Here is a 26,683-nt window from a genome sequence, read left to right as displayed (position 1 = left end):
ACTGGCTGGGCATGGGTCTGGGGCAGCAGCACTGTGCTGAGCACCTCCATGGTGGTGTGGGGTCCCACAGCCCTCCCACAGCCACCACAGCATAATGCAACACAAGCTGGGAGCAAACTTGCCCGGATGGCTCCAGGCAGCTGAGATGAACCGGGACAGGGTGGGAGGGCAGCGGGTTGCCTTCATCTGTCACCGGCTGCGAGCGGATGTTGCTGCCAGGAGAGGAATGGGAGACCACAGCATCGTCCTGTTGTGACCCACTGGATGAGCATTCCTTATCACACCCTTGGACTGCCTGGCAGGCCACGGTGCGACTTGGTTCTCTGCCCTGGGTCTACCCTGGGAGGACATGGTGCTCCCACCAGCTCTCCCTGGCATGTGCCCAGTGGCGGCGCTTGTCAACGCCTGGCTGTGACTTCCCTCCACCCACCCTTCACTGGCTCCCAGCCCTGCTCTCCCTGCCCACATACTTTAGCTCCTGCTCTGAGCAGGCTTGGGACAACAGCAGAGCTGCCATGGCAGCCAGAGCTTCCCACTGGCACAGCTCCCTCAGGGCCACCATGCCCCCATGAGAGGCAGTGGCTGGAACATTTCCATCAGGCCGAGGATGTCCTGCTGACCCTGCTGGAGGATGCCCATGCCAGGGAGCCCTGCTTCCTTGTGGACTATGCCAGGAACTTGGAAGCCTTCGAGTTCTCTCTCTGTGCCTCCAAGGATGCTGTCACTATGGAAGTTCCCCTGTGGACTCACAGTGATGCCCTGCAGGTGCTGGTGTACTGGCCTGGGGACACCCCAGTCAGGCACCATCTGGGACTCGACACCTGTGGTATCTGGAAGTGTTCTGGGGAGGACTTGGAGGACTGGACCAGTGCTCTGTGTGTGATGGAGCAGGAGGGTGGTGCGGGGTGCCTGGTTCCAGTCAAAGTCCTCCAGCACCTGAAAGAGCTCCTTGTTTTGGCCATCGTGCATTGCCAATGCTGCTTCCTGCTTCACCCAGGTGTGGAGGCCAGTGAGATGCTTCCCTGGCTGGGAGCTGCCTCCAGCATGGCTGGGGAGCCCAGCTCAGTGGTGGTTCCTATTCAGACAGGCTGGGGCACAAGTCCCTGTGTGTGTGGCCCATCCAAAGTCTGCATGAACGAGCAATCACCCTGCCATGTGCTGGGACAGGTTTTGCCCTCAGCTAAGGAAGGGGAGATGTAAACTACTCCCTGCCATCCCGCAGCAGCAGTCACCCTTGGGAATCTGCCCTGGGTTGATGGCATTCTCCTTGGCAGGTGGCAGCTCCACACAGCATTCGCACACCTCTGCCTTCAGTCCTCAGAGAGGGTTTCCTCAGAGACTTGGTGTGCTTGGCTTACCCAAACCCCCATCTCTCCTGGACTCCAAGTGCCTCCTGCTGCCTGGAGGAGGCTGTTTGGAGAGTGAGCTGGAACTGCATCAGGGCTGGATCAGGACCTTGGGGCTGGACCAGGGCCTTCAGGCATGGGTCTGACCCCTGCATGGGCCCCCAGCTGGGAATGGTGTTCCTGGGAAGGACATGGTAGGAAGGGACCCTGGGAATGCCCATAGGGGGTCCCATCAGCTCTTCATGAATTTCCATTTTCAAAGGAGCTTCTTGAAGTAAATCTTAGCCCTGATGGAGGGTTGATGTGGGAGGACCAGTAGGTCTAGAATTCTTAACCCAGCCCCAGCAAGCCCACTTTTCCCTCCTTTCTCCCTGTTCAAGACAGAGCCCTGTGTCTTCCTCTACCCCGAGAGCCTGAGACCTTTCCTGGTCTGTTTTTCTTGGACTACATTGTTTGTGTTGGCACTGTGCAGCCACCCAGCAGCATGGCCCTGTTCAGCTGCTCAGGGCTTCCTGCTGAGCCCACACCCACTGGCCCTGAGCCCTGTTAAAGCGATGCTCCTTCCCGAAAACCACACCAGTGGAGTTTGGAGAAAGGCTTTTGCTGGGGAACCACAGCCAAACCGCAGCGTTGGAAAGGGATGAGTTGAGTGGGGTGAGACGTGCCCATGGGCATTGCAGCACACACCTGGGTTCAGCCCACAGGACTGGTTGCGGTAACCTCCTAACCACAGCCAAACCTTTCGCATCTAAGTGATCTCAGCACTGAAAATCTGCAGGAAGATGCCATGGTGCTCTCCCTGCTGATCCATGATGGCTGGAAGACCATCCGCTTTGACATCGTCCCCATGGTGAAGAGGTGGCAGGAGCTGCTCCAGCTCATGGGGCAGCAGAGTGACAGAGGCTTCCATGAAGGCAGCCTCTGGAAGGCCAAGGAAAAGGCCTGCTACATCCCTGCCTCTCCCCATTGCCATCAGTGAGCAGCTCAGCCATGCACAAAGCAGGGTGACCTTGCTCTGGGGATACCCCATGGCTGGCAGCACGTCCAGATGCAGGCAAAAAAGGGGATGGGAAAGTGGAGGAACACGTCAGAAGGGGGGTGAAGTCATCCCCTCAGGATACCAAACCTGCTGTCCTGTGTGTGGGAAAAATCTCAGCCAGGTTCCAAGCAGCTCTAGGAAACAGGGGAAGAGGAGGTAACTGAAGGAGCCCCCCCACTTGTTCGCGGGAGCTGAAGCCTGGCCACATGGAGGGTGGCAGCTCTCTGATCCTTGCTCGGGCTTCAGGAGTGAGCCTGGGAATCCAGCAGCAGCAGCGTGATGAGGTGCTTGCCTGGGCAGGCTGCAGGAAGGAGCAGTGCTGGGATGACACACGTCTTGCCTGCCAGCACAACTACCCAGCCCCAAGGAGGGGCCAAGCATCCAGCTGGACTAGCCCAGGATTAGTTTGGGCACAAAATGGCCCAACTGGATGCTTGGCCCCTCCTTGGGGCCTCTCCAGTGCAGCCTGCAGCCCTCCCTGCTGCATGTAGGAGGGCACAGTCCCGCTTTGCTTCCCCTCCTGTCTCTCCTGGAAAGGCAGAAGCTGCTCAGCAGCATTCCCATGCTGTAGTTTCCCAGGTTCCTCTTAGCCAGAGTTGGGTATGGGAGGAAGATCCAGGATGGTGCATGCCTGAGGCCATGTGGGTGACTTGGGGGGGATCCCCATGCATTCAGGTCATTGCAGGTATCCTCTCCCCAGCTGTGAGGATACAGGTCTCCCAGTTTCTCAAGCCAGATCCTCCACTGCGCACACTGACAGCTGGCAGGCAGACCCCAACCCCCGGGCCCTCCTGCAGCTACCCACTGAGGACAGGTCCTGCTGGGACACAGCCTGCTTTGACATCCTGCTCAGCCAGGAAATTCCAGACCCTCAGCTGGTATTGCAAGGCACTGTGGCAGTGCCAGAAAGCACCTGGACTGGGTAGCTTAGGGTGTGGCATGTGCTACCCATCCCCATTGGAGGCTGTGGGAGGATGGAGATGCTGGGGCACCGGGCTCAAGCAGAGCAGAGAGCCCTCTCCTGTCACTCCCCACCTGCCTCTACTTAGTTCCAGATGTACCAGATCCAGGATGGTGCACACCACTCAGGAATGTGCCAGCTCCTCTCCAAGATCCAGTGATAAATCCCTCAGCAGAGCTCAGAGCGATCATGCTGCCACCCCATCTGGGTGTCTCGAAACTCAGGGAGGGGTGCAAGGGATGCTATGGGGCCAGGAAGCAGGATGCTGTCATGTTGCTTTATTGAGGAAAGATAGTACTGGAGGGCAAGTACATGTCTTCTGCAGCTGGGTGGGGATGCACAGCCTCTCTGCTCCCTGGTAGAGCTGGGTGCCAGGGCAGGTTTCATCCCAGGGTGCCTAATCTGGGGTGGGGGGTGGCTGTTGTCCTGCACTGTTGGGCTCTGGTGCAGGTTGATGGTGGTGGTAGGGGAAGTGACCTGTGCACAGATCCTGCATGCAGCCCTCATGTCAACTTGAGGTGGGACTGCCATGCGCTGACGCCTGGGAGAAGGGGAGAATCTGGGGGGCCAGGCCACCAGGTGGGAGTGACCCTGCACAGGCACTGGGAGGAGGGGTTTTGAGCCAGGACCTGCATCTGCCAAGCCACAGCCCTCACCTTCACATCCCCTGCTCTTCCAGCTTCTCCCTCCGGCTCCGGCTTGTGTTGCTGGGTGTTGTTGGTGTTCCTGCCGGCACCCTGGGGAAGGGGTGCCTACAGCCTGCTGCGGCGGCAGCACCTCAGGGCATCTCGCAGGGCGTGCAGCACACGGTCCACATTCCTGCTGGTCGAGTTGCAGCCCATGAGGCCGATTCGCAGGACCTAGGAGAAGGGCGAGTGTTTCCCTGCTGTACCCACCTCTGTATCCATGCTCTGCGAGCAGAGTGGCTTGTGGCAAAGCACAGGCTCCGTGTGGAGCAGGGGCACGGCAGTGTGCGCTGCTGGGTGTAAGTGCATGTGTACAACTCCCTGTTTGCTCCTATTTTAACACACTCCAGTTCCTCTAAAGATTTGTCACCCTGATAATTACGTGCGCGGTTACTCAATTACGCCTGGCAATTGTGTGTGGTTAGGAGCCGCTATGCGCCGCTGCAGGGGACGGGATGCATCCAGCTGTGCGTTTGCTGTTCGCAGCCAGGGAGCACCAGTTAACTATGGGGCATGGGTGCAGTTCCAGCTGGGTTTGGTGCCCGGCCAGCGGGAGGGGAGCACGCTACCCACCTTGCCCACTGAGGGGCCCAGGCCCCCGGAGATCTCGATGGCATGGTTGTCCATGAGAAAGGCTGTGATCTCCTTCCAGTCGTAGCCCTCAGGCACCCTGACGGTGGTGATGGTGGGAAGTCTCGCTTTCTGGGGAGGAGAGAAACTGGGTTAAATCTGCATCCCCTGGCTGTTGCCCTGTCCCTCAGTGAGCCCAGCAGCCTGACAGGAGAGAGCATCTCTGGGTGGTGAGTTTTTTCTCCAGTATCAAAAGCTGCCCAGGCACATCTCCAGCTGCTCAGGGGCATTTTCTCACACTGCCCCTGCACCATGGTGATGGGCTTGCCCCGCATTCACCTCCTCCTTCACAAAGAGCTCAAGCCCCAGGTCGCACAGCCCCTGGCACAACTGGGCACAGCTGACCCGGTGGTTCTCCCAGGAGTTCTCCAGACCCTGCAAGAAGAGAGGAAGGAGAAGGTCTCTGCCGCTGGTGGATACCTCCTGGCACCCACCACTCCCCCAAGCCCACCAGCACTGCTGGTGCCCCCCCGCCTGCCTGCTGCCACTCACCAGCTCCGCCAGCATGGCCAAGCCTTCCCGTAGGCTGAAGAAGCTGTTGATTGGAGCCGTGTGGTGATACCTGTAAAACCCAAGGAGCACTCAAGTCAGTTCAGCCCAGCCCATCGCAGGGCAGTACTGCAGCTCATGGTGGGGAGAACCAGGGCTCGGTGTCCTCCCTCCTATTCGCACAGCGCAGGGGGCATGCAAATCCCCCCCAGAACACTTGGTGACCAGAAGACAGGGTGATGGGAAGACAGGACCCCCAAGCTGCAGCAAAAGGCTGTGGGTGGGACAGCTGCAGCCATCTGTCCTGGGACAGCCTGCTCTCACCTTCGCGGCTCTCCATCACAGCCCCAGTAGTTTGCCAGCCAACGCATGTCCAGGTAGAAGGACGGGGGGTTTGTCTTCCTCCTTAGAACCTTCTCCCTGGTGAAGCAGTGTTGGGGAGGACACAGACCTTGACCCCATCAGCTCTGGAGTGGGGTCAGTTCTGCAGGAGTGCCTCTCCAAAGTGAACACAGTGGCTCCAGCTGCTATGGCTGTCCAGATACGGGCAGGCCTCTGGCCACATAGAGCTGCTGCTGGGTGCACTCTTCAGAGCAGAGCTGGAGCAGATGTCTGGCAAAGCAGGGGGCTGCCAACCGTCATTGCCTTTCCCCGCATCAGTACAGGTTTGCCCCTACCTGGCTTGCTCACTGAATGAGATGGGTGCACTTCCGGGGGGGGCATTAAGGACTTTCTGAGACCCCGAGTACAGGATGTCGATCTCTGCCCAAGAGGGGAAGCAGCTCTTTAGGTACCAGAGGCTCATAGCAGGGTCACATTGAGCCCCCCCCCCCCCCCCCCCCAAGCTCAGGGAAGCACAGAGTGGCACATGCTGCAAGTCCCATTTGTGTTTGGCCTGCATCAAGCACACCTAACACTTGATGGTTCCCCAAGGGGAACACAGGCTCTCTGGCTGCAGCTGGACCAGTTTCTAATGCTGCTAGCCCGAAATGCGAGCAGTGAGTCTGATTCCACCTTCCCTTTCTCCTTTGTCCTCCCTTGTGAGCCCCCTTGTCCCCTGAATGCCCATGATGGCACTGTGGCTCTTACCCTGCTGGTCCATGAAGATGGGGGCTCCCCCGAGTGATGCCACTGCATCCACAAGCAGCAGGCAGTCATGCCTGTGTGAAGACAAAGCTCAGCCTGGTGTCACGCCCACCTGCTCTTGACACATTTTTGCCTGCAGCCCCTGCATCCTGGTCTCCCCAAGGCCACATGTCTCACTGGCAACCAACAACTTCCAGTACAACACAGCCAGAGAAGAGACAGGGCATGTAAACCCCCATGCCCCAATCCCCAGTGGTGATGCTGGGGGCCTACTAGCCCCCATAGGTGCCCACTGTGCACTGACCGATGGCACAGCTTGCCCAGCCCCTCCAGTGGCTGCAGTACCCCTGTGGAGGACTCGCCATGGGTGATGAAGAGCAGTGAGGGCTTGTGCTGTACCAGGCCCTGCATGAAACAGAGGGGAAGGTGACTGACCCGGGGGCCAGCTTGTACCTACTGCCCTGCACCATAGCCAGCACTCACCTCCTCGATGTCCCAGGGAGAGAAGTACTCGCCTGGGGGCTTCAGCAGTTCATGTACACTGGCTCCTGGGAGACATTCGGGCAGAAGCAGAATGAGGTTTTGGTGTGCCTTCACCTGGACAGTCACCTGCTCCGTGGGGGAATTGGTTATGCATGAACCATTAGCATGGCCACCCACAGGGGATCCGGCCTCCCATGGATTTGCTCAGTGGAAAAGCTATAAACCACTTAACTGGAGGGACATCACCCTGGAAAAAACCTGGAGCGCTCTCTGGCTGCAGAAGCTGTGTCACTCACTGGACACTATTGCCGGGATGGGGACAGCAAGCCAGGGGTCACAATCTGGCATCCCACCCGCATGCATTTCCATGAGCTCCGCTGATGCCATTTGGCTGTCCCCAGCATACCCAGCCTCCTGGCGATGTCGGCCGCACGCTGTCCCCAGATGCCATTGACAGCCACCAGCACTGTGTCGCCATGCTCTATCAGGTTGAGGAAGGCAGCCTCCATGGCACAGTGGCCAGTGCCACTGATAGCCAGGGTCAGCTGGTTCTGTGTCTGGAAAGCGTACTGGATGCCCACCTTAATGTCATCCATTACCTGTGGAGACAGGGGACTGGCTGGCACCGCTATTGCCCTCCCATCCCCTCATGGGAGGTGAGGAAGAGGGGAGGAGGGGAGGAAGGCTGGGCCGGGGCAGCTCACCTGCAGCACCTCGGGGTGCATGTGGCCCAGGAGCTGCCGGCCACCTGCAGCCAGGATGCGAGGGGGCACGTTGCTGGGCCCCGGCCCGAGCAGCAGCCTCTCTGGCACGGCCAGGGGCCGGAGCAGCCGCTGGGGCGGGAGGATGTGGAGCAGGTTGGAGGCCATGGCGTGGCGAGTCCGGAGAGGAGCAGCGGAGGCTGCCCGTGAAGCAAGCAGCACCGCAGCACAGTGCATCCTGTGCCAGCAGAGACCAGCTTCCCCGTGGACCCTGACCCCAGGGCTCGGTGCTCCCTCCAGTGGGCTGGACTCTGCCCCTGGTCACCTCCTTGTCTGGTTAATGTGACACCAGCACCATCCCTGCTGTCTCAGCCCCCTCATTTGGGGGGATCCACACTTGCTAGTGCTGGAGGGATGCCAGCTCCTGGCACCCACAAGCACCCACACAGACCCCATCCCCATGGCTCCCAGAACACTGTGGTTGATGGTTCCCAACACCATCCCAGCAGGTGGGATCCCTGCTCCTGGGCACGCAGGTTCTGTGCCATGGGATGGTTGAGCTGGGACTGGCACACTCACAACTCCTCCAGCAGCCCAAAGCTCTTGTTGGGCAGGTTTCCCTGATCAAGGACCTGCCCTGCAGAAGGACACCTGGCTGAGTGCTGCCCAGAGGATGCTGCCATTGCAATGATTTTTCACAAGGGCAGAGCTATCAGGTGGGACATGACTGCAGTCCCTCCTGCAGTGAGCTGTGTGCTCTGTGGCTCATCCTGGCTCGTGGGCATCTCAGCATGTCCTGATGATGCCACAGGCCACATGTGCCTGTTACCTGCCCCATGTGCCCAAGGCCCATCGTACCATGTCTAACCTCCAGCAAGTCTTTGTCATCCCTACTCTGAAACGTGAGCAAGCTTACCACTGCCAGCTCCTGGCAGATCTAGGAGCAGGTTGCTGGCCAGAGCAATGTTTGAGCTGGATGGAAAGTCCCCCTGGCAAAGCTGGCACTGATGGCTGGTCCTGAAGGCATTTGGGTCAGGGATGTGGGGCTGGCAACACTGCCAGGTGACAGCAGTTCTGGCTGGGCAGCTGTATGGTCATCTCTGAGAAGAGCTGGGAGCTGGCATGGCTGACACTGCTTGGAAACCACAGATAGCCTTGGGACTGCTGTCATCATCTACCAAAGTGAGGACAAGAAATCCTAATGTCCTGAGAGATCCTGAGGTCCTCATCCTGTGCTCCAGCCACGTGCTCCTCTGGATGAGAAGCTGTGGCTGCCCCATCCCTGGCAGTGTTCAAGGCCAGGTTGGAGGGGGCTTGGAGCAACCTGGTCTAGTGGAAGGTGTCCCTGCCCGGGACAGGGGGTTGGAGCTGGCTGAGATTTAACGTGCCTTCCAACCCAAACCAGTCTATGATCCTGTGACTCCACACCACCAGGACTGCTGCCCGATGTTTGCAGCATTGCGAAAACACTCAGTCCCCAAAAACATCAGCAGGAGAGACCCATGCTGCTGTGGATGGGTGGATGAAGACACCTCGGCTGCCTGTCCTCCAGGGAGATGTGTGTGAAGTGTGGGGCAGGGTGGGTCATGCGGCCCCGCGGCGGGCATGGAGGGGGCAGGGAGGATGTGCTGCTGGAAACAGCTGGCCGCCGAGGCGTGATCTCCTTTCCGCGCTGGGTTTAACTCCGCCGCGCAGACGGGCAGGGCGCGCCGGGTGCTGCGGGCTCGGCGGCCCCGGGGGGTGATGGAATTCTGCCGGAGGTGGATGCGCCAGCCGGGGCCGCCGGGGCTGGGGTCGGGGCAGAGGCAGGAGCGGGGCTTGGGGAAGGAGAGCCCTGTAGGGGGCAGAGCTACCGGGGGAAATAGGGGATGCAGGGGGGCGGTTGCCAGGCGACGGTTGCCGGGTGACACGGGGAGTTCCGCCCCTCCCCGCGCCCTTGCGGCGGTTCCGCAGCGCGGTCCGGGGGTGTGCGTGTGGGGGGGTGGTCTGACGTCACCGCTCCATCCCCTGCTCGCGCTCTCCGGGCACACCCCCCCTTTCTCTGGGTGGTGTCGGCCAACCAACGCGCGGGGCGGGGTGGGGGCCGCAGAGGCGGGGCACCGGGCATCGGGCACCGGGCATCGACACCGGCATCGGCACCGCACCAAGCGGCTCGGCCTCATGCCGGCGCCGCCTGCCCACGGCTGAGCGCTGCGCCCCGCAGAGCCGAGCCGAAACGGGCACGGGCACGGGCACGGGCACGGGCACGGGCACGGGCACGGGCATAAGCACAGGTAGGGGCGGGCGGCATCGTGCGGGATGGGGCAGCTCCGCCGCGCCCGGGCGGGGCTGCGGTAGCGCGGACGCGGTCCCAGGGTGCTGGCCGAGGGAGATGCAGCCCCGGCGGGGCGCGGGGGAAGCGGGACGCTCCCTCCGCGGGGGTCGGCGGGGCGGAGGACTGCGGCCGGCGGGCGTTGTGCGGAGAGGCGCGGGGAAGGATGGAGGGGGAGGGGGATGCCCGTGGGTCCCCAGCGCTGCAGCCGGCGGGTGCCGCCCCGGCTTCCAGAAGGATCCAGCCGGGGGGGGGCCTTCCTGGGGATGGGGCGATGCCTCTTCAGCTGCGGCACCAGCCTGGGGTGGGGAGGGGAAAGATGCTGTCCCCGCTGCCCGTCGGAGGGGGCACAGGGACTGTTTTTCACCCCAGAGCCATGCCAGCTCTCCCCTCCGTGGCAGGTGGCTCTGCCGTGACGTTGAGCCATCTTGCACCATCGTCGTTATGCTTCAGAGTCAACAACAGTGCTGGAGGAAGCCGCAAGAGCCCCATTTGGTCTCACGTGGGGAGGGGTGGTGGGGTGGTTGCCAAGCCAAGGCCCTTGCATGCCCCACAAAGATGAGGTGTGCTGCTGACCTTGCGCTTGGGTGCAGCAGGTCAAGGGCTGCCATGTCACTGCGGGCCAGTGACGATGGCTTGAAGGAGTGGATGGTCCCTGGATGGAAGGGCTGGTGTAGAGCCCCATACTTGGCCACCTTGGCTCCCAGGGAGCAGCCCTGCACCTGCTCTATTGTCTTTTTCCTCTGCCTCTTCTTCCTCTTCCTCCCGCATGGGGCAGTGTCCCCTCCCCTGGACCCTATAGGCCCCAGTGTGCGAGCATCTCCTGCCCTGTCGTGTCCCATGCCTTGGCTGTGAGGCTTGGGAAGGACAAGGAACTAGCTGAGCATTTCTCCTGCCACTCCATGGCCGTACTTCCACACCCCAGTGCCTGGAGTAGCCTCAAGGCAGGTGGTGTTGGTGGCATGAGGAGGGGCAGCAGATTCCCTGTGGGGTTCGGCCAGGGGAGTGGTGGGCGCTGCCATCCATCCCTGCACACTGCCACTGACCTCCATTTTGTCTGGGAGATGGCAGCGGGCGCTGGCACAGATGCCGTCACCACTCCCTCCCCACCTCCCTGCATGTGGTGAGAGCTGCAGCCCCCAAAGCCCAGGCAGGGCCAGAACCTGGTGTTCTCCCCTCCCAGCTGCCCACCCCTGTCTGTGCCCAGCCATACTGATAACCCACCGGAGCTCATTGCCTTTTCCATGCAGCTTTTTCCCATTGTTGGTTTTAGTGTGTAGAAGAATGGATGGAGAGAGCAGGCGATGGAGCGTGAGGTGACTCGCCTTTGCAGCAGGGATAGGGAGCTGATCAGCAGCAAGCAAAACCCCTCATCCATGGCCTTATTTGCTTCCTGCAAATTTTAATCCACATGGAAATTCACCAGGAGCTGCAAGTACTGCCCCAAAGTCATTGTCCCCCATTGGGGTGGGAAGGAGGCGAGAAGGCACAGGGGCAGGGTACCCAAAATGGCTCCAGGGAAGTGGATGCTGTTTTTCAGCTGGGGATGGGGGGGGGACTGCTCATGCCCTGAGCTGTCCTCCAAGCTGCTTCCCCCACCCATGGGAAACTGCAGCGTCATGGCCCTTTGCTGTGCGCAGTGCTGCCATGTCATCTGGACCAGGTGCCCCCAGCATCCCCCCACACCATCCCTGTTGTCTCCAGAGGAAGTGCAGGGTCCCCTGGTCTCAGACAGGGCGGGGGGGGGGGTGGGGGTGGGTGGTGCAAAAAAGGGTGCAGGGTAAGGGCTTACTAAAACAAAGCCATTGGTGGCTGAGAGCACCATGGCTCAGGAGGCGCAGCCAGATGGGGCATCCACCCTCACTGCCGAGGTGATGTGGGGATGTGCCGCGCAGACAAAAGGAGAAACTTACCTTTGATTTCCCTCAGTGCAGGCAGCTGCCAGAGGTACTTGTGGCCCCAGGGAGGCAGCCCCTGCCTTGTGCTGGCTGCTGGGAATTGGAATCCTGGCTGTACTGACCTGTGTTAGCATCGCTGGAACCCTGGTCCCTGCAGCATCCTTAGGGGAGGAGCTGGCTGTGGGTGGCACTTGGGGACAATGCTCCCCGTCCCAATGGTCACCTCTTGGCAGTGGCAGGAGACCTGCCAGTTGGTAGCCCTCGGACTTAAGAGAGCTCTCGTTAGCTAATCTCTGCCCAATTAATCTTAGCTGATCCAGTTAATCATGGCTCTCTAGGCCTTTTCCTCATCACCTAGGGCTGGCAGGGATGCTGTGGGCTGCGCAAGAAGCAGGGAGAGAGATGCCCTGCACAGTTGAGGGGTAGATCTGGACCTTCCTGCCCCCTGGCACCACAGTCTGTGGTCTCTACTGCCCTCCTCCACTGTCTCCTTTGTGTGTGGGGTGGTCCCGGGAGGTTGCAGGGAGGAAGCCAGGAGTGGGGCCACGGTGCTGGCCCGCTCCCAGGGAAAGGCTGATAGCAGCTTATTGAATTTCTCTCGATGGCAGATTAAACAGGCGGTGGCTGACTATCCCCGGGCAGAGCAAGCTGGGCTTGAGCCACCCGCTGCCCTGGGGGGAGGCTGCCTGCCTCTGCCCTGCCTGCCCGCCGTGGAGCGTGCCCCCTCTCTGGGGAATTCTGAGAACCTGCGGCCAGGGATGTGAGTGCTGGCCGTGGCTGGTGGTGCTGCCACATTGCATGGATTGCAGGCTGATTCTGCAGAGCCAGGAAAATAGGAGTTGGGGGAAGGAAAAGAGGCTCAGGAGAGAGCTGGGGAGGGGGCTGCTGATGCTCTCAGGAGGTGCACGTTGCTGTCTGGAGTCCTCGCACTGCTGTGTCAGAGATAGGACTAGATCACTGCAGAGGAGCAGGAAGGAAGCAAGTGGCACATTGCCGACCGAGGAGGCTGAAGGAAATGGATGGAGCTAGAAAATGGAGCTGAGCTTGTGGTTCTGCAGCAGTGAATACCGGGAGGGAGAGGAGCCCACGCCCTGGACTAGGCAAGCCAGATGGCTTGCTGGGAATACACCGGGACGTGGGCATCAGGATGGCACAGGGAGAGGAGAGGTCCTGATGGTGATGAGGGGGCTTCTCACAGCCAGCGAGGGTGGGCTGTGGTGGTATTAACAGTGGGACTGAGTGGGCCCTCCTGGCAGAGGAGGGCAAGCAGCCATCAATAGATGGCATACAGCAAGATAAGGCATCCAGAAAAGTGGGACGAAAGAGAAACCAGTGCTGCTTCGTGGGAAGTGATAGGGCTGAAGGGGCTGTGATGGGAACGGCACAGGGGTGGGATGGAATGAGCAGCAGTCGGTTCCAGGGCTGGTGGGGTCACTGATGGGTGGTACTATTCCAGTGCTGGTGGCTCTTGCCAAGTGCTGTGCTGCAAGTCGGGAGCCTGGGGGCCTGAACCACCTCTTTACAGCCCTGGGAACAGGGGGGAAGGAAGCTATCCAAGCTGTGGAGGAGGACAGGGCAGACTTTGACACAGGTACTTGCTGCCTGCTGTGTGGGCAATGGGTGCTCCATCATCCCTGATCACCAGTGGTGCCACAGGGTGGAGCAGCTCAAGCCAATGGCCCGGTGAGGATGTAGCCTTTCCACCCAGGAATATATCCCATCGTTTTATGGGAAAACCCAACTTTTTCATTCCCCTTTGGCAAGGAGTCCTGCTTAATTTTTTCCTTCTCCCCATCTGAGAAAGCAGCAGGGTGGGAAAGCAGAGGCCTGTTGATATGTGGCAGCCCACTTGCAGGCTCAGGGACTCAGCAGTGGTGTTAAGCACCCGCTTAAAATAATCCATGCTCAGGAAAGCCTGAGACCAAATGCTTGAGCTCTGGAGCTGGTGGGATTTAAGGATGTGATTGCTGGCTGAGCACAGTGGGAGCTCTGGAGTGGGCAGTGAGAGGAGGGCTTGGGAAATGGAATGGGAGGTTTGTCCTCCTACTGTCAGGAGCGCAGGCTGGCTTTTAAAGCAAGCAAAGACAGCACCAAGCTTGTAACACTTTCTGGCTGTGAATTTTTCCACTGCACCATTAGTATACCTGCCTTTGGCTTTCCTCCCAACCCCACTGGAAATAAAACTGGAGCTGTCAAACCTCGGTTTGTTTTCAAGCCATCCTCTTCTCCTGGGACACTGTCCATTCTTTGGATTTCTTTTCTTCTTTCTTCCAACCCTCCCTCCCCCATCCCCACCCCTTTCCCTACAAACTCATCTATATTTTTCATTTCCATTGTGGGAAAACCCATCTCATGTTGAGGACACATCCTTACTGCTCCACTTCCATCAGGTCACGGTCTTCATAACCACAGCTGTGCCATTGCTCGCTCCTGGCAAAGAGCAGGTTCAAAAACCCCAGGGCATTTGCAAACACCCTTGCAGGAATCCAGCAGGCAGGAGTCACACAGGCAGGGATGCTGGAGGAGCTCATGCTGTGTGATGCTGAGCTCCTCTTCCATTGGCAAGGGCATAGGGGGCAGGAGGCAGGCAAGAAAGAGGGTTGATGTTAGAATGCAGGAATGGATTTTGTCAGGGCTGATACTGAATGATACTGATACTGACCCAGTGGTCAAGGGAAGGACCCCAGCATTCTCTTCTGGCCAAAGCTAGTGAGGCTTAACTGAGGCTTGGGGAAGATGGGACCAGCTGCAGAGAGCCTGGACATCAGTGCTGGAATGAGTGGCTGCTCTGGCAGATGTTAGAGAGTGGCCCATTTCATCTTGTAAGGTTTGTGATTAATAATTTATTAGTAAAAGGAGTGGACAAATGATCACAAAATGGGAACTTCAGCTGAGTGTGATTGCCACCCGCTTGTTGGCTGGTGCTGCTCCTGCTGATGCTGCACATCTGCTTTTGCTAGGAGCTGAATGAGAGGCAAATATCAGCAGTTGTGTTCAACAAGCACCTCTTTTCTCAATATGAATGCCATCATTTATCTGGCCCTCCACCCAGTCCTGCTGCCCATTCCAGGCTTTGCTGGGGCTGGACTGGAGGCAGGAGGCTCAGGTGATGGGCAGGGCATTGCAGGCTTGCTTGCAGGTGAAGGGTTACCTGCTCAGTGCCATTGGCACCCTGGGATGGAATAACTGTTCCTTGGGGGTCATGCTGTTGCTGACTGTGCCCAAGTGGCCCTATACCCTGTTGTGGTTACCCACCGAGTGACGCTGCAGGGCTCTGATTGCTGCGCTGGGGTAAGGGCAGGAAGGGATGTCCCCTGGGACTGACCAGGTGATCCTCACCTGAAACATAAGGGGAAGGGGGAAGAGGCAAAACATGGGCAGATCAAGGGATGCAACAGAATGTCATCTTTCAAGCAGAGACAACCCAGGGTACCCAGGAGGTTTTGTCACACAGGTATTTATCTGACACACACACAAGATGGGGACTGGGATGTGAGGTCTCCTAACTCCCATTTCTTGCCTCCTTGCAGGACAGCCACTGCTCCCTGCTAGCAGGACCCACCTCCAGCTGGCACGATGGCAGGAGCATCTGTGAAGGTGGCGGTGCGCGTCCGGCCATTCAACTCCCGGGAGATGAGCCGGGAATCTAAATGCATTATCCAGATGTCAGGAAGCACCACCAGTGAGTGCCAGCGTTGGTGACAGAGGGGCCTTGGGGAGGTTTTGGGTGCTGCCTGGGTTGGAGCATGTGCAGTCAGGCTGCAGCAGCAAGCACTGGGGTGCTAGATGTTTGGTGTGGATTCCTGGAGTCCTTTGGAAGAGGGAGTCTGGGGGGGGTCTTCATGTTTTCCACAGGGAAATGCAGTCCTGCTGTTGAAATGGCAGCATCGGAATCTACACGGCACTGAGCCCTTGTGTTTTGGTGATACTGAATGGGGCAGGATCCCCCAGCAGGTGACGGGGTAGGGGGAGAATCAGAAGAGCCTGGAAATGCTGGTGCATGGATGTGCGGCTGAGGATGCCCAGCCTGTGGCTGCTTGGCCAAGCATGGAAGCTGTGCACTAGCCAGTGAGTGGCTCCTGACAGCACTGGCTCCCAGGCACCATGCACCACATTGTGCCGGGACCCATCCCCACTTCCGTGGGGAACCATGCAGGATGGAGGAGTGGGAGTGGGATTTGCCAAGGGAATGGTGTGCTCAGGGAGGGGGAATGTAGCACAGGAGCTTGGGACTTCTTATCCAATCAGAGGCCTATCTGGCATTTGCCCCTCTTTAAATAACCATAGAATGGTGTGAATTATAATGGACTTTAAAGCTCATCCAGTTCCAACCCCCTGCCATGGCCAGGGACACCTTCCTCTAGACCAGGTGCTCCAAGCCCCATCCAACCTGGCCTTGAACACTGCCAGGGATGGGGCAGCCACAGCTTCTCTGGGCAACCTGTGCCAGGGCCTCAACACCCTCACAGGGAAGAGTTTCTTCCTAATATCTAACCTAAATCTACCATTTTTCAGCCCAAAGCCATTCCCCCTTGTCCTGTCACTACAGATCCTTGTAAAAAGCCCCTTTCCAGAATTCTTGTCAGCTCCTTTAGACACTGGAAACTGCTCTAAGCTCTCCCTGGAGCCTTCTCCAGGCTAAACAAGCCCAGCTCTCTCAGCCTGTCTCCATAGCGGAGGTGCTCCAGCCCTTGGAGCTTCATGGCCTCCTTTGGATGCACGTGAGCAGCCCCACGTCCCTTTTGTGTTGGGGTCCCAGAGCTGGACACAGGTCTATGGGGGGATCTCAGACACTGGAGTAAAGGGGGAGAATGTCCTCCCTTGACCTGCCGGTCACGCTCCTTCTGATGCAGCCCAGCATATGGGCTGGAACTATGGGGTGGGGAAGGCGGCTTCCTCTTTGGCTGTGGAAGCCACCAGGTAAGGATAGAGTCTAAAATAACTCCCTGCCTGCCTGCCAAGGGCTTCCTGCCTCACAGACGGTGGTGGGTGAAATGCTGGCGCCAGCTACCCCCACAGTGTGCCAGTGGGTACTGTGACACCCACAGTGAGAGAGAGAGGAGGGTACCCAAAGGTGCAGGGCAGCTCTGTGGCCCTGCTAGGTCCCCTTCTTACCCTGAACCTGTGGAGACGGAATGAGGAGTTGTGGGTCCATAAGGTAGTATTTGCTGGTCTCTGGCATCCCGGGGCGGGACTCCCTGCCCCGTTATGCAGGGATGCTCTGTCTGCCCGTGGTGCAGAGCTGCTTCCCTCATGGCGAGGAAGCCACTCCCGGTCAAGAGCGTTGGGCATCCCCCACCTCCACCATGGCCGTGTTTGCTCAGAGCAATCTGTGCATGGCCATCCTGCTCCACCGAGCCCCCCCCGGGCTGTGCCCCCGGCCCTTCACCCCTGCTTGCACTGTGAGGGCTGGCAGGGCTGCAGGCAGGCGCAGGGGCAGCGCTCGCCAGCCCTTTGCTGACGGCGAGGTTTTTCTGCATGAGTGGACACACCGTCGGCTAATCCCCTCGACCTGGGGTCAGGCGCCAGGGAGGCTCTGGTCCTGCTCCTGCTGCTGGCTGGGGAAGGCAGGGGACGCGGTGGTGCAGGCTGCTCCCCTGCAGAGCGGGGCTGTCTCGGGCCCCCGGCTCCTTGCAGAGAAGCCAAAAATAAATGTGTTTGCGTGGGGCGAGAACAAGTCTCCCCTTTCCCAGCGCTATTTGCGGAGACACCTGGACATGCCAGGGCAGCGAGCGTTGTTCTTGTGCCTAATGCACTCAGCCCTCGGGGCCAGGACGGGCTGGGCACCGGGGCAGGAAGGGGTCAGCTCTTCTCTGCTGCCCTGTTCCTCCGCGGACTTGCAGCTCCCACCCCTTGGCTTGCTGCGCCGCGGCTGCCAACACCGCTGCTTTGTTGCTGTGGCGTCTCCGCCTCTGCACGGCTGCGGGGCGTAACCCGGCTACCAGCACCCCCCCCCGGCCCCTCTCCTGGCAGCTCCCATCAGGACGGCGAGGAAGCGACCCTGGCTTCCATCCTTCGAGGCCATTAATATTCTCTAGCTGAAGCCACAAGTCTTGTGGGCTTTGAAATATAGTGATTATGTTCACTCTTGTGGGTCTTGGGTTTTGTCTTGCTTGGTGCTTGACCTCTCGCTATCTCTGCCATGCCTCTTCAGGGTGAAGACAAGGGTCATCTCCATACGTTTTCCTCATCCTGCTCGTGTTTGTATGTCTGCCTCAGTCCTCTTTCTGTGCCCTCCCTGCCTTTTTTAACCCCCGTTGGCCAGAGCACGGATCTTTTGCAGAAGCTTTGCAAAAAGCCCTGGGATGCCTGGTCACAGGAGAGGGAAAAAGTCACCCATGACATCCAGCCATGGAGCAGGGGCAAATAAACTGGAATGAAAGTGGCATGGGGAGCATATTTCTGCTCAGGGACAGCAGACTGCTGCTCTCGAAGTGCTCCCTTCTTGCCTGTGTCCCAGTCTCCGCTCTGCCGGGCCAGCTGGATGGATGCAGCTGGGATGCCCGGAGTTGCTCGGTGCCATCCCTGGTTGCTCCTCTGCCCCGTGCCCAGCGTGAGCTGGCACTGGAGTGTAGAACAGCTGCCTTGTGCTGCCCCATTCTGTCTGCTCCTCTTTTTGCCCTTGTTGTACTCCTTTTTGGCTCTGGTGAGGGTCACTTCTGCAGGGCAGAGACAGACCCAGGCTGAGCACTGGGAGGCTGGGTACCATGGCAGAGGTGCCAGGGGAACCCCAGGAGCCACTAGAGTTGCTCCATTGGCTTCTTGCATGGCCTTACATTGCTTTCTTTTGCAATGGCTGCTCACACATCCTCAACACACCAACCAGTCACTAACAGGGATGGGCAGCCCCCACAGCCTGGTGCCATTTCAGTCTGTATCTCAGTGGGGACTTCCAAGTCCCCAGCCCAAAAAAACTGAAGCACCTCTCCTATGAATACAGTCTGAGAGAACTGGGGGTATTCAGTCTGAAGAAGGCTCAGGGGCTTAGAGCAGCTTTACATACTAAGAAAAAGTTCTTCCCTGTGAGGGTGGTGAGACACTGGCACAGGTTGCCCAGAGAAGCTGTGGCTGCCCCATCCCTGGCAGTGTTCAAGGCCAGGTTGGACGGGGCTTGGAGCAACCTGGTCTAGAGGGAGGTGTCCCTGGCCATGGCAGGGGGCTGGAACTGGATGAGCTTTAAGATTGCTTTCAACACAAACCATTCTATGAGTTGTACCTGCAGGATGGGCAGTTGTTATGCAGCTATCACTTCCCAGCCCTTTCTCCTGGTTAATTAGTCCTGGATGCTGTAGTCATCTGGAGCATGAGTCATGCTGCCTCCAGTAGGCAGGGAACCAGTGCCCAGCCTCTCTTTGGTGCTGGGCTCGTGCCTACAGTGAGGGGCATCTGGGCAGCACCATGCTGCAGTTTCATGGTCAAGGCTGGATCCTGGGGCCAGTTGGGAAGGCCTCAGATTGAATCCCAAGGGCACGAGCCCTGCCTAAGTGCCAGCCCCAGGCAGAGCAGGTTGGGGCTGTGATGGGGGGAGCTCCATCAGCCTTGGTGCTGTGCAGCCTCCTGGTCCCCAGCAGTGTCAGGGAGCAGCAGGGGGCTATGGGCACAGGAGCTGTGCTGTGCCGCAAGGTCATTTCAATGTTGCCTGACATGGCTGGTGGCTGGATCTCGTGATTACCCCGCTGATTTGGGTTTCTTCTGACGCATCTGTTGTTTCAGAAAAAAAACATCATAAATGCCCAGGGAGGAGGGGGGGGAATCGAGGACGAGAAGTGATGCAGTCTCCAATTTCCATGGCAACGTCCTTTTCACCAGGGGATAGGAAAAAGCAGGCTCTTGTTTCCGCTGCCAGTGTAACACAAGGCATTAACCACTCTGCTGGGGCTGGGTACCCAAAAGAAAGAGCAGGGGAGGAGAGACAGGAGCTGGAGAGGGATTGGGGGAGCCCTGATGGGGCCATGGCTGCTCCCACCTCACCGTGCCAATGCGCGTGGCCTTGGGCCTGAATCCCCCAGCCATGGGGTGAAGGAAGGCTGTGATCCTCCCATACTGGTGCTGGTACTGGTTCTGGGTTCCAACAAGCAGAAAGGAGCCCAAAGGAAGGAACTGTTTCACTCACACTGCCCAGCAGGATGTTTGGACAAGACTCTGCCCGGTTCCTTTGGCTGTTGTAGGCTCTGGGGCCATGGTGCCCACCTCCTCTGCTGTGACTGAGTCTGGGAGCTCTGGACACATCTGTGGAGCTGGATGGTCGCAAGTTCTGCTTTCTATGACTGCTTCAGACTGAACCCCACACCCTTCTCCCTTCAGAAGTGGGATGCAGGTGGCAGGGTACCGTGTGTGACTGGGTGGCCTCACATTCCATTCTGTTTGCCCCTAGCTATCCTGAACCCGAAGCAGCCCAAAGAGACACCAAAAAGCTTCAGCTTTGACTATTCCTATTGGTCCCACACTACGGTAAGCATCAGGAGGCCTGAGCCTGGAGCACTGGGCTGGGGAGGGCAGGAGGACCTCCTTGCCAAATTTCTCCTTATCCCCCTCCTCTCTGCAGCCTGCAGATATCAACTATGCATCTCAGAAGCAAGTGTACCGGGACATTGGTGAGGAGATGTTGCAACATGCGTTTGAAGGCTATAATGTCTGCATCTTTGCCTATGGGCAGACGGGTGCTGGAAAATCCTACACCATGATGGGGAAGCAGGAGAAGGACCAGCAAGGCATCATCCCTCAGGTACCACCTGGTGAAAAGCTACCCATTACCCTGGCCACAGCGGGATACCCAAACTAAAAGTGGAGTGGGGAGGAAGGAGGGAAGTAGGGAAGGACCAGGGCCAGGCTTGACCAAAGTCTGATGCAACCCTGTTACAGCAGCAAGGTGCTCAATGGAGGGCAGGGGGACAATAAGGCATAACACTGGACTTCTCTGAGACTGGATAAATTAGAGTCTGGCCACACAACGTGTTTGTGAGAAGCTGCAGTCCAAGTGCCAGCCAGCAGCAGCTGTGTGTACCAAGAGCTGCTGCATGCTGGACCAGGAGGGTACCGGGAGGGGTCTGGGAATGCTGAGGCCCCCATATCAGTGTGTGTGTGGGGGGCCTGCCAGCTCCCCAGGAGCTGTCCCAGCACTTAGGGGGCTCTGTCTTTTGGAGTGAGAAGGTAGAAATCCCTGTGGCTTGGGCATTCTGCATCCTTATGATGAGGGGGGGTGAGCAGCCTGGTTCTTCTCTCTGCAGCTGTGTGAGGACCTCTTCTCCCGCATCAACGACACGACAAATGACAACATGTCCTACTCAGTGGAGGTAGGCACCCCATTGCCTGTCTAGTCCAGCTTCAGCCTCCCACCCAGCTCTGCAAGCCATGGGGGTGTGCAGACCCCTCTTTAGGGGGTCCCATCTCTGGATGTGGGTTGGGTGGGCAGGGCCTCATTCTGCCTATGAACTGAGCATCCACATGCTGCCGGTCACTAGATTTGCCCATACCCTCTGCTGTAGGTGAGCTACATGGAGATATACTGTGAGCGTGTGAGGGACCTCCTGAACCCCAAGAACAAGGGGAACCTGCGAGTAAGGGAGCATCCCCTCATGGGCCCATATGTTGAAGACCTTTCCAAGCTGGCTGTGACCTCCTACAACGATATCCAGGACCTGATGGACTCTGGGAACAAGGCCCGGTGAGTTGGGGAAGCAGGAGATGGTCATGATTTGGAGAGCTTGCAGACATCTCCAGAAGGTGCTGCCTAACTTCCATGCTTTGCTGGTCTGGCTGCTCTGAGAGTGGCAGTTGCCTCCTGTCTGAGCATTGGGTACCCCCCACTTATTTTCACCTTACCTCTTTCCTGCTCTCAAAATGCCTGGAAGCCAGCAGGAAAAGGCCTGGACTTCTGCATGCCTCCTCCCAGAGTCCTCTCCTGTTCTCCAGGCTTGCCTTTCCTGTCCTGAGATGAGCCCTGGCCCCATCGCCAGCTGCTCCAGTGTCCCTTGCAGAGTGTCAAACTTTCCTGTCCTCCTCTCCCTGCAGCACGGTGGCTGCCACCAACATGAACGAGACCAGCAGCCGCTCCCATGCCGTGTTCAACATCATCTTCACGCAGAAGCGGCATGATGCCGAGACAGACATCACCACTGAGAAGGTGAGAGCAGAGCCTGAGGGAATCCACATGAACCCAGGAAAGACTTTGTGTGCTATCAACAGCACTTGGGATGAGATGGTGCAGCCTGATAGAGGCTCAGAACCGGCTGGAGATAAGTCCCAGGCACATGCTGGTCTCACAGTCTCTCAAGGGACTGGCCCTGGACAGGATATTTGGCAGCTAGTGCCTTCCAGCTCTGCCTGCAAGGATGTTAGCCCTGCTTCTAGTCAAATCCTGGCAAGAATGACCCTGCAGAGCCCACCCTTACCTTCAGAACAGTGTCATCCGTCAAGGGGTCTTTGCTCCCTCCTTGGCTCTGTGCTGGGGCTGACAGTCTCATCTCTGCCTGCAGGTCAGCAAAATCAGCCTGGTAGACCTGGCAGGAAGTGAGCGAGCTGACTCCACTGGTGCGAAGGGCACAAGACTAAAGGTGAGAGCTGGCATGAAGTCCCATTCTGCTGGCAGGGATGCCGTGTCCAGTCCCCTCATCCTCAGCTGTGACATCTCCTTTCCTTGCCTGGTTCCTTGCCCACTACACTGCCAAAATCCTTGACAGGGTTTTGTTTGAAAGCTGCTCAGTGCTCTTGTATCAGGGTCTATGAGTCCCAGTTGGAAGGTGCTGGTTACCCAGTAAGAGCAACTGCTCTCTGCCCACCCTGCACTGGGACTTCCCCATTCCCCTGATGCACTGGGCTTTAACACCATTCTGAAATTACATGAGTGTCTGAGCTTTTCCTCTCTCCACCAGGAAGGAGCAAACATCAACAAGTCCTTGACCACACTGGGGAAAGTCATCTCTGCCCTAGCCGAAATGGTAGGTAGCTGGAGTGTAGGAGAGCAGCAGCACCATGGGGAATGGGCTCAGCTTAGCAGGGATGGGCTAGCTCTGAGGGATGGATCATCCTGGTTCCAAGGGATGGGCAGATATACCCCAAGCTGTCCCTGGGACTGGGACAAGCTGGGCTGGTGAGGATACCATCTCCACAGGAACCTGTGCCTGCTGCCCTCTGCCTGGGGCTGGGGAGCTGTGGTGGGTGCTAAGGAGGGGAACAGCCCACTGAAACAGTCTTTCTACTTTCTTTACAGGATTCAGGGCCGAACAAGGTAGGTGCTATGGCTGGGCTGGGAAAAGGAAGGTTGGTTTTTAGCACAGCTGGGTGGTAGTGGGTCACAGGGTGATTTGGGTGTGAGGCTCTGCCTGGATCCAAGCCACACTTCTAGAGCCTGAGAGCCCTCAGCATGCTTATCACCCTGTGGCTCTAGGTACCCAGAATAAAAACCCAGCATTAGCCCCCCCTAATGACCTGTGGATTTGAGCAGAGCTGCCTAAGGTCATGGTGGCTGGGCAGAGCCATCCTCCTCCACGTCCCCATGGTTGAGGACCAGCTGTCACCTTCCTTTGGAAGAAAGCAGGCAGTTTGACAGCTCTTCCCTCCACTCTCCATCCCCAGAACAAAAAGAAGAAGAAGACAGATTTCATCCCTTACCGGGACTCAGTGCTGACCTGGCTACTGCGAGAGAACCTGGGTGAGGAAGTGGGTGGGAGATATGGGCTTGGTGGTGGGCATGCCTGCCAGGTGAATGGTGATGCCTGGCGTGGGACCAGCATCTTCCTGATGGAGGTGTATCTCTCTGGGCAGGGGGCAACTCCAGGACAGCCATGGTCGCTGCTCTCAGTCCTGCTGACATCAACTACGATGAGACCCTCAGCACTCTCAGGTAGGAAGAATTACCATTGTACCTCCACAGTGGTCAAGGGTAGGGGTGGTCTATGAAATCCAGGCACTGCCACATGCTCTCCTCACCTCTGTGGCATCCCTGGCTGGCGAGTGGGGAACCTGCAACCTCAGGCAAGAGCCCAAAGGCTTGTCCTGGTGCTGGGATCCTCCAGAGGATCACATGCTGGAGGGGCTTGGCAGCACTCCTGCTTGCCCAGCACGTGGGAGTTTGCCCTGCTTCTGCTGCTGCTCAGGGCTCTGCCCTTCCCTAGGTACGCTGACCGTGCAAAGCAGATCCGCTGCAATGCTGTCATTAATGAGGACCCCAACAACAAGCTCATCCGGGAGCTGAAGGATGAGGTGGCACGCCTGCGTGACCTTCTCTACGCCCAGGGCCTTGGGGACATCATTGACAGTAGGTACCACCCGGTGCTCCCTGGCAATGGCTCCAGACAGCAGGCTGGAGTCCCCCCTGCCTGCGGGGCCAGCATCCCTGCAGCTGCCCCGCATCCTGCTCTGCTGGCCACGTGGCAGCATCATGCTGCCCATGTGTGTCTGGGGTGCTTCTGGAGAGCCCCTGTGTGCACATTTGCAACCCCCATACCACTCCTGTAAGCAGGAAGAGCTGCTTTATACCAGCAGATCTCCCCTTCTCCCCTTCCCCCTCCTGTCTTCAGCATCCCATGCCAGGCAGAGGTTCATGGGGCTGTACCTGCCTGTGGCCACTCCTCTGTGTGTTTTCAGATATCCTACTGAGATGAACCCACTCTTGTTCTGTTCTCACTGTCTTACTCCTGCTCCCTGCCCTCTCTCTCTTTCTTAGCCCATCCTGCTGCAGGAGGATCCAAATGTGTGTATTCCCCATCACTGGTACTCTCTGTTGCTTCATAGCTTTTGGGAGGTGTAGGCTGCGCCTGGGGGCACCTATGCAGCATGGGGAAGGGCTTCCGTAGCCAGCCCCAGCTGATCATGGAATTAACTAGTTTGGAAAAGACCTTTAAGATCATCAAATCCAGCTGTTACTTGCCTACAGGCTGGCTGTCTCCAGGGAGCAGGCAAAGGGGATGGTGGCAGTCATGGTTAGCACCTGGGCTGAGCATAGTGCTTGGACGGACCAGCATCTTCCCCCTCTGCTGTGCTTAAGGCCTGATCCCCGTGGGGACTCCTTCCTCCGTACTGTCATGAGGATTTCTGTCGCTGCTGCTGCTTCTGCTGACATTGAGGCTCTTTGGGACTGGAGCCCAGCACAGTGCTTGGGTGGGCTGGTAGGGTGCTCTCCTGATAGAGGGATGCGTGGGGATGGCCAGTAGGTTTTTGCCTGTGGATAAGCACTATCCCCCATCCAACCCTGGGCCAGGCAGTGCAGCCAGACTACGGTGAGTCCACTAGGAGATGGGGACCTGCCCCCTCCCCTCCTGGCTCAGCTTCCCCAGACACAGGCTGATAGAGATGGCTGGCCAAACTACACCCGATAACCTGTGCCATGCCTGCCTCTGGTACAGCGTGCTGAGCCCCTGCAATTGGAGACTAGAGGAGCATCTCCTTATGCCTGGGTCCCTTTGCCACAGGGTCTGATGGCAGCTGATTACCAGTGCCTGTAATGGGAGTGTTGCCACCTTGCTCTCATTTTTCTTTCTCTGGATGCCTGGCCAGGGTCATGTTCCAACATGCCAGGGGTTGGACTCTGCCAGGAAGGGGGCATCCCACGGCTTCTCCTGTTCCATCCTCTGGACCCTTTTGTAGGGCATAAGGCCACCAACTCTCCTGCCCTTCCTTTCTCATTCCCTGCCACCAGATCCAGCTAATCTGGGGCAGCTGGACAAGGAAAATCATCTGTGCTGTGTCAGTGGGGGAGGACAAGAGGGACAGTGGCACTCTTGGGAGGGAGGTTGATAATAGACCTGATGGCTGCTGGATCTGGTGTTTCCAAAAAGCATTTACAAGAGTCTAGGAAGTCTCCAGGGCTGTTGTTGGGAGGCTGCCTGGGCTGGGGGAGACATGCATATGCCCTTACTCTGCTGCTGCCTATGCTGCTGTGCTGTTGCATGTGCTTTTTCCTTGTAATTCCTGGCTTTTTTCTCAATGCATCCAGCCACTTTTTTTTTTTCCCAACAGCTTTTCTTGTCTCTGTCTTTCTCTTTCTCTTTCTCTCTCTCTTCCTGTCCGTGTGTCTTTCCCTGGCCCATCCCTCCTTCCTCACCCGTAGATGTGTCCGACTTTGAGAACAATAATGATGCTAGAGGGACAGAGCTGAGTCACCGCCATGACAATCTCTCCACAGTGACCAATGCCATCGCTGGGATCAGCCCCTCTTCATCCCTGTCAGCCTTGTCCAGCCGTGCAGCCTCTGTCGCCAGCCTCCATGAACGCATCATGTTTGCTCCAGGCAGCGAAGAGGCAATCGAAAGGCTCAAGGTAAGAGACTGGTGCCCAGCACTGTGGAGGCCTCAGCAAAATGTTCTTGCACTCAGGCTTGTGAAGGGCGCCCGGTATTTTCTGGAAACCCATTTGGGAATGTTCATGAGAAGCAATGCTAGGCTGTGCTCTTGCAGAGCAGACAGACCCAGAGTTGCCCAGTGTTCTGGATTTCCAGATGGGAGAGGACTTGGCATGGTAGGGTGCTGCTGTCTTCCCTGTGGGGTGACTGCTGCCTTTGCCCTGTGGGATGGGCACTCCTGGCTTGGGATGGGTATTCCTGGCTCAGCATGGCAGAAGAGCAGACTGGCAGCAAGGGGATGGAGAGGCTGGTCTTTGTTCCTCTTTGAGGATAGGGATGATGGAAAGATGTGGGTGAATGTTGCTGTGGCTCCTGTAAACCAGCCTGAAACTTGGACCAGTGTCCCACTGCGGCATGCTGGCCAGAGCCAGGCAAGAGCAGGAAGGTGTGCTGCCTGGAGGATGTCCTAACCCCTGATAACCCTCTGCTTGCCAGGAAACAGAGAAGATTATTGCAGAGCTGAATGAGACATGGGAGGAGAAGCTGCGTAGGACAGAAGCAATCCGGATGGAAAGGTGGGTGGGTTGGACTGGGATGGGATTGCAAGGGATGGCATGGGGTGGGGGTCCTCAGGCATCTCCCCTCCTCCCTTCTTGGGGCACCTGGCAACTTGACTGTCTGGCTGTACCTGGGCACACCAGTGTCCACCACATTAGCCTCTACAAACATTGTCTGCTCTGAGAAACCCTCCTGAGACATGAAAAGAGCTGAAGCA

At 58.1% G+C, this 26,683-nt stretch overlaps 3 protein-coding genes across 31 annotated transcripts in view; 2 read left to right on the top strand and 1 right to left on the bottom strand.

The window, feature by feature from the left end:
• The first annotated feature begins 219 nt into the window (after nt 1–219).
• MAB21L4 (mab-21 like 4) lies at nt 220–3,544 on the top strand. The gene is given in 6 exon segments (XM_062611284.1): nt 220–439; nt 441–563; nt 565–999; nt 2,080–2,350; nt 3,022–3,263; nt 3,435–3,544. Coding segments are annotated over 6 exon segments (1,233 nt in total). The 5' UTR covers nt 220–349; the 3' UTR covers nt 3,507–3,544.
• A 65-nt stretch (nt 3,545–3,609) lies between these two features.
• Nucleotides 3,610–7,719, bottom strand: AGXT (alanine--glyoxylate aminotransferase). Its single transcript, XM_062611125.1, has 11 exons — nt 7,425–7,719; nt 7,127–7,319; nt 6,721–6,785; nt 6,542–6,642; nt 6,241–6,311; nt 5,829–5,913; nt 5,476–5,571; nt 5,155–5,224; nt 4,942–5,037; nt 4,606–4,734; nt 3,610–4,206 (listed from the first exon to the last, which is right to left on the bottom strand). The coding sequence occupies exons 1-11, from the start codon at nt 7,656–7,658 to the stop codon at nt 4,099–4,101; spliced, it is 1,248 nt and encodes a 415-aa protein (XP_062467109.1). The 5' UTR covers nt 7,659–7,719; the 3' UTR covers nt 3,610–4,098.
• A 1,816-nt stretch (nt 7,720–9,535) lies between these two features.
• The window catches only part of KIF1A (kinesin family member 1A), a 41,019-nt gene continuing 23,871 nt past the window's right edge, over nt 9,536–26,683 (top strand). For 13 of the 29 annotated variants that reach the window (XM_062611113.1, XM_062611112.1, XM_062611110.1 and 10 more), the window contains exons 1-16: nt 9,536–9,694; nt 15,161–15,312; nt 20,005–20,081; nt 20,176–20,355; nt 20,858–20,923; nt 21,116–21,294; nt 21,642–21,753; nt 22,106–22,183; nt 22,502–22,567; nt 22,840–22,857; nt 23,205–23,280; nt 23,394–23,472; nt 23,744–23,886; nt 24,295–24,321; nt 25,678–25,886; nt 26,404–26,483. In XM_062611113.1, the coding sequence (XP_062467097.1) occupies nt 15,207–15,312; nt 20,005–20,081; nt 20,176–20,355; nt 20,858–20,923; nt 21,116–21,294; nt 21,642–21,753; nt 22,106–22,183; nt 22,502–22,567; nt 22,840–22,857; nt 23,205–23,280; nt 23,394–23,472; nt 23,744–23,886; nt 24,295–24,321; nt 25,678–25,886; nt 26,404–26,483 (1,496 nt within the window). In that variant the 5' untranslated portion in view covers nt 9,536–9,694; nt 15,161–15,206. The remainder of the gene's footprint in view (nt 9,695–15,160; nt 15,313–20,004; nt 20,082–20,175; nt 20,356–20,857; nt 20,924–21,115; nt 21,295–21,641; nt 21,754–22,105; nt 22,184–22,501; nt 22,568–22,839; nt 22,858–23,204; nt 23,281–23,393; nt 23,473–23,743; nt 23,887–24,294; nt 24,322–25,677; nt 25,887–26,403; nt 26,484–26,683) is intronic. The other 16 variants (XM_062611123.1, XM_062611121.1, XM_062611119.1 and 13 more) reach the window with 3 other exon arrangements.

The sequence above is a fragment of the Pezoporus occidentalis genome, unplaced genomic scaffold, assembly GCF_034315485.1.
Source record: "Pezoporus occidentalis ecotype Australia unplaced genomic scaffold, CSIRO_AGI_Poc_V1 ctg151, whole genome shotgun sequence".
Classification (NCBI taxonomy): Eukaryota; Metazoa; Chordata; class Aves; order Psittaciformes; family Psittacidae; genus Pezoporus; species Pezoporus occidentalis.
Note: the sequence above shows the minus strand (reverse complement) of the source record. Positions and strands in the feature narration are given on the sequence as shown.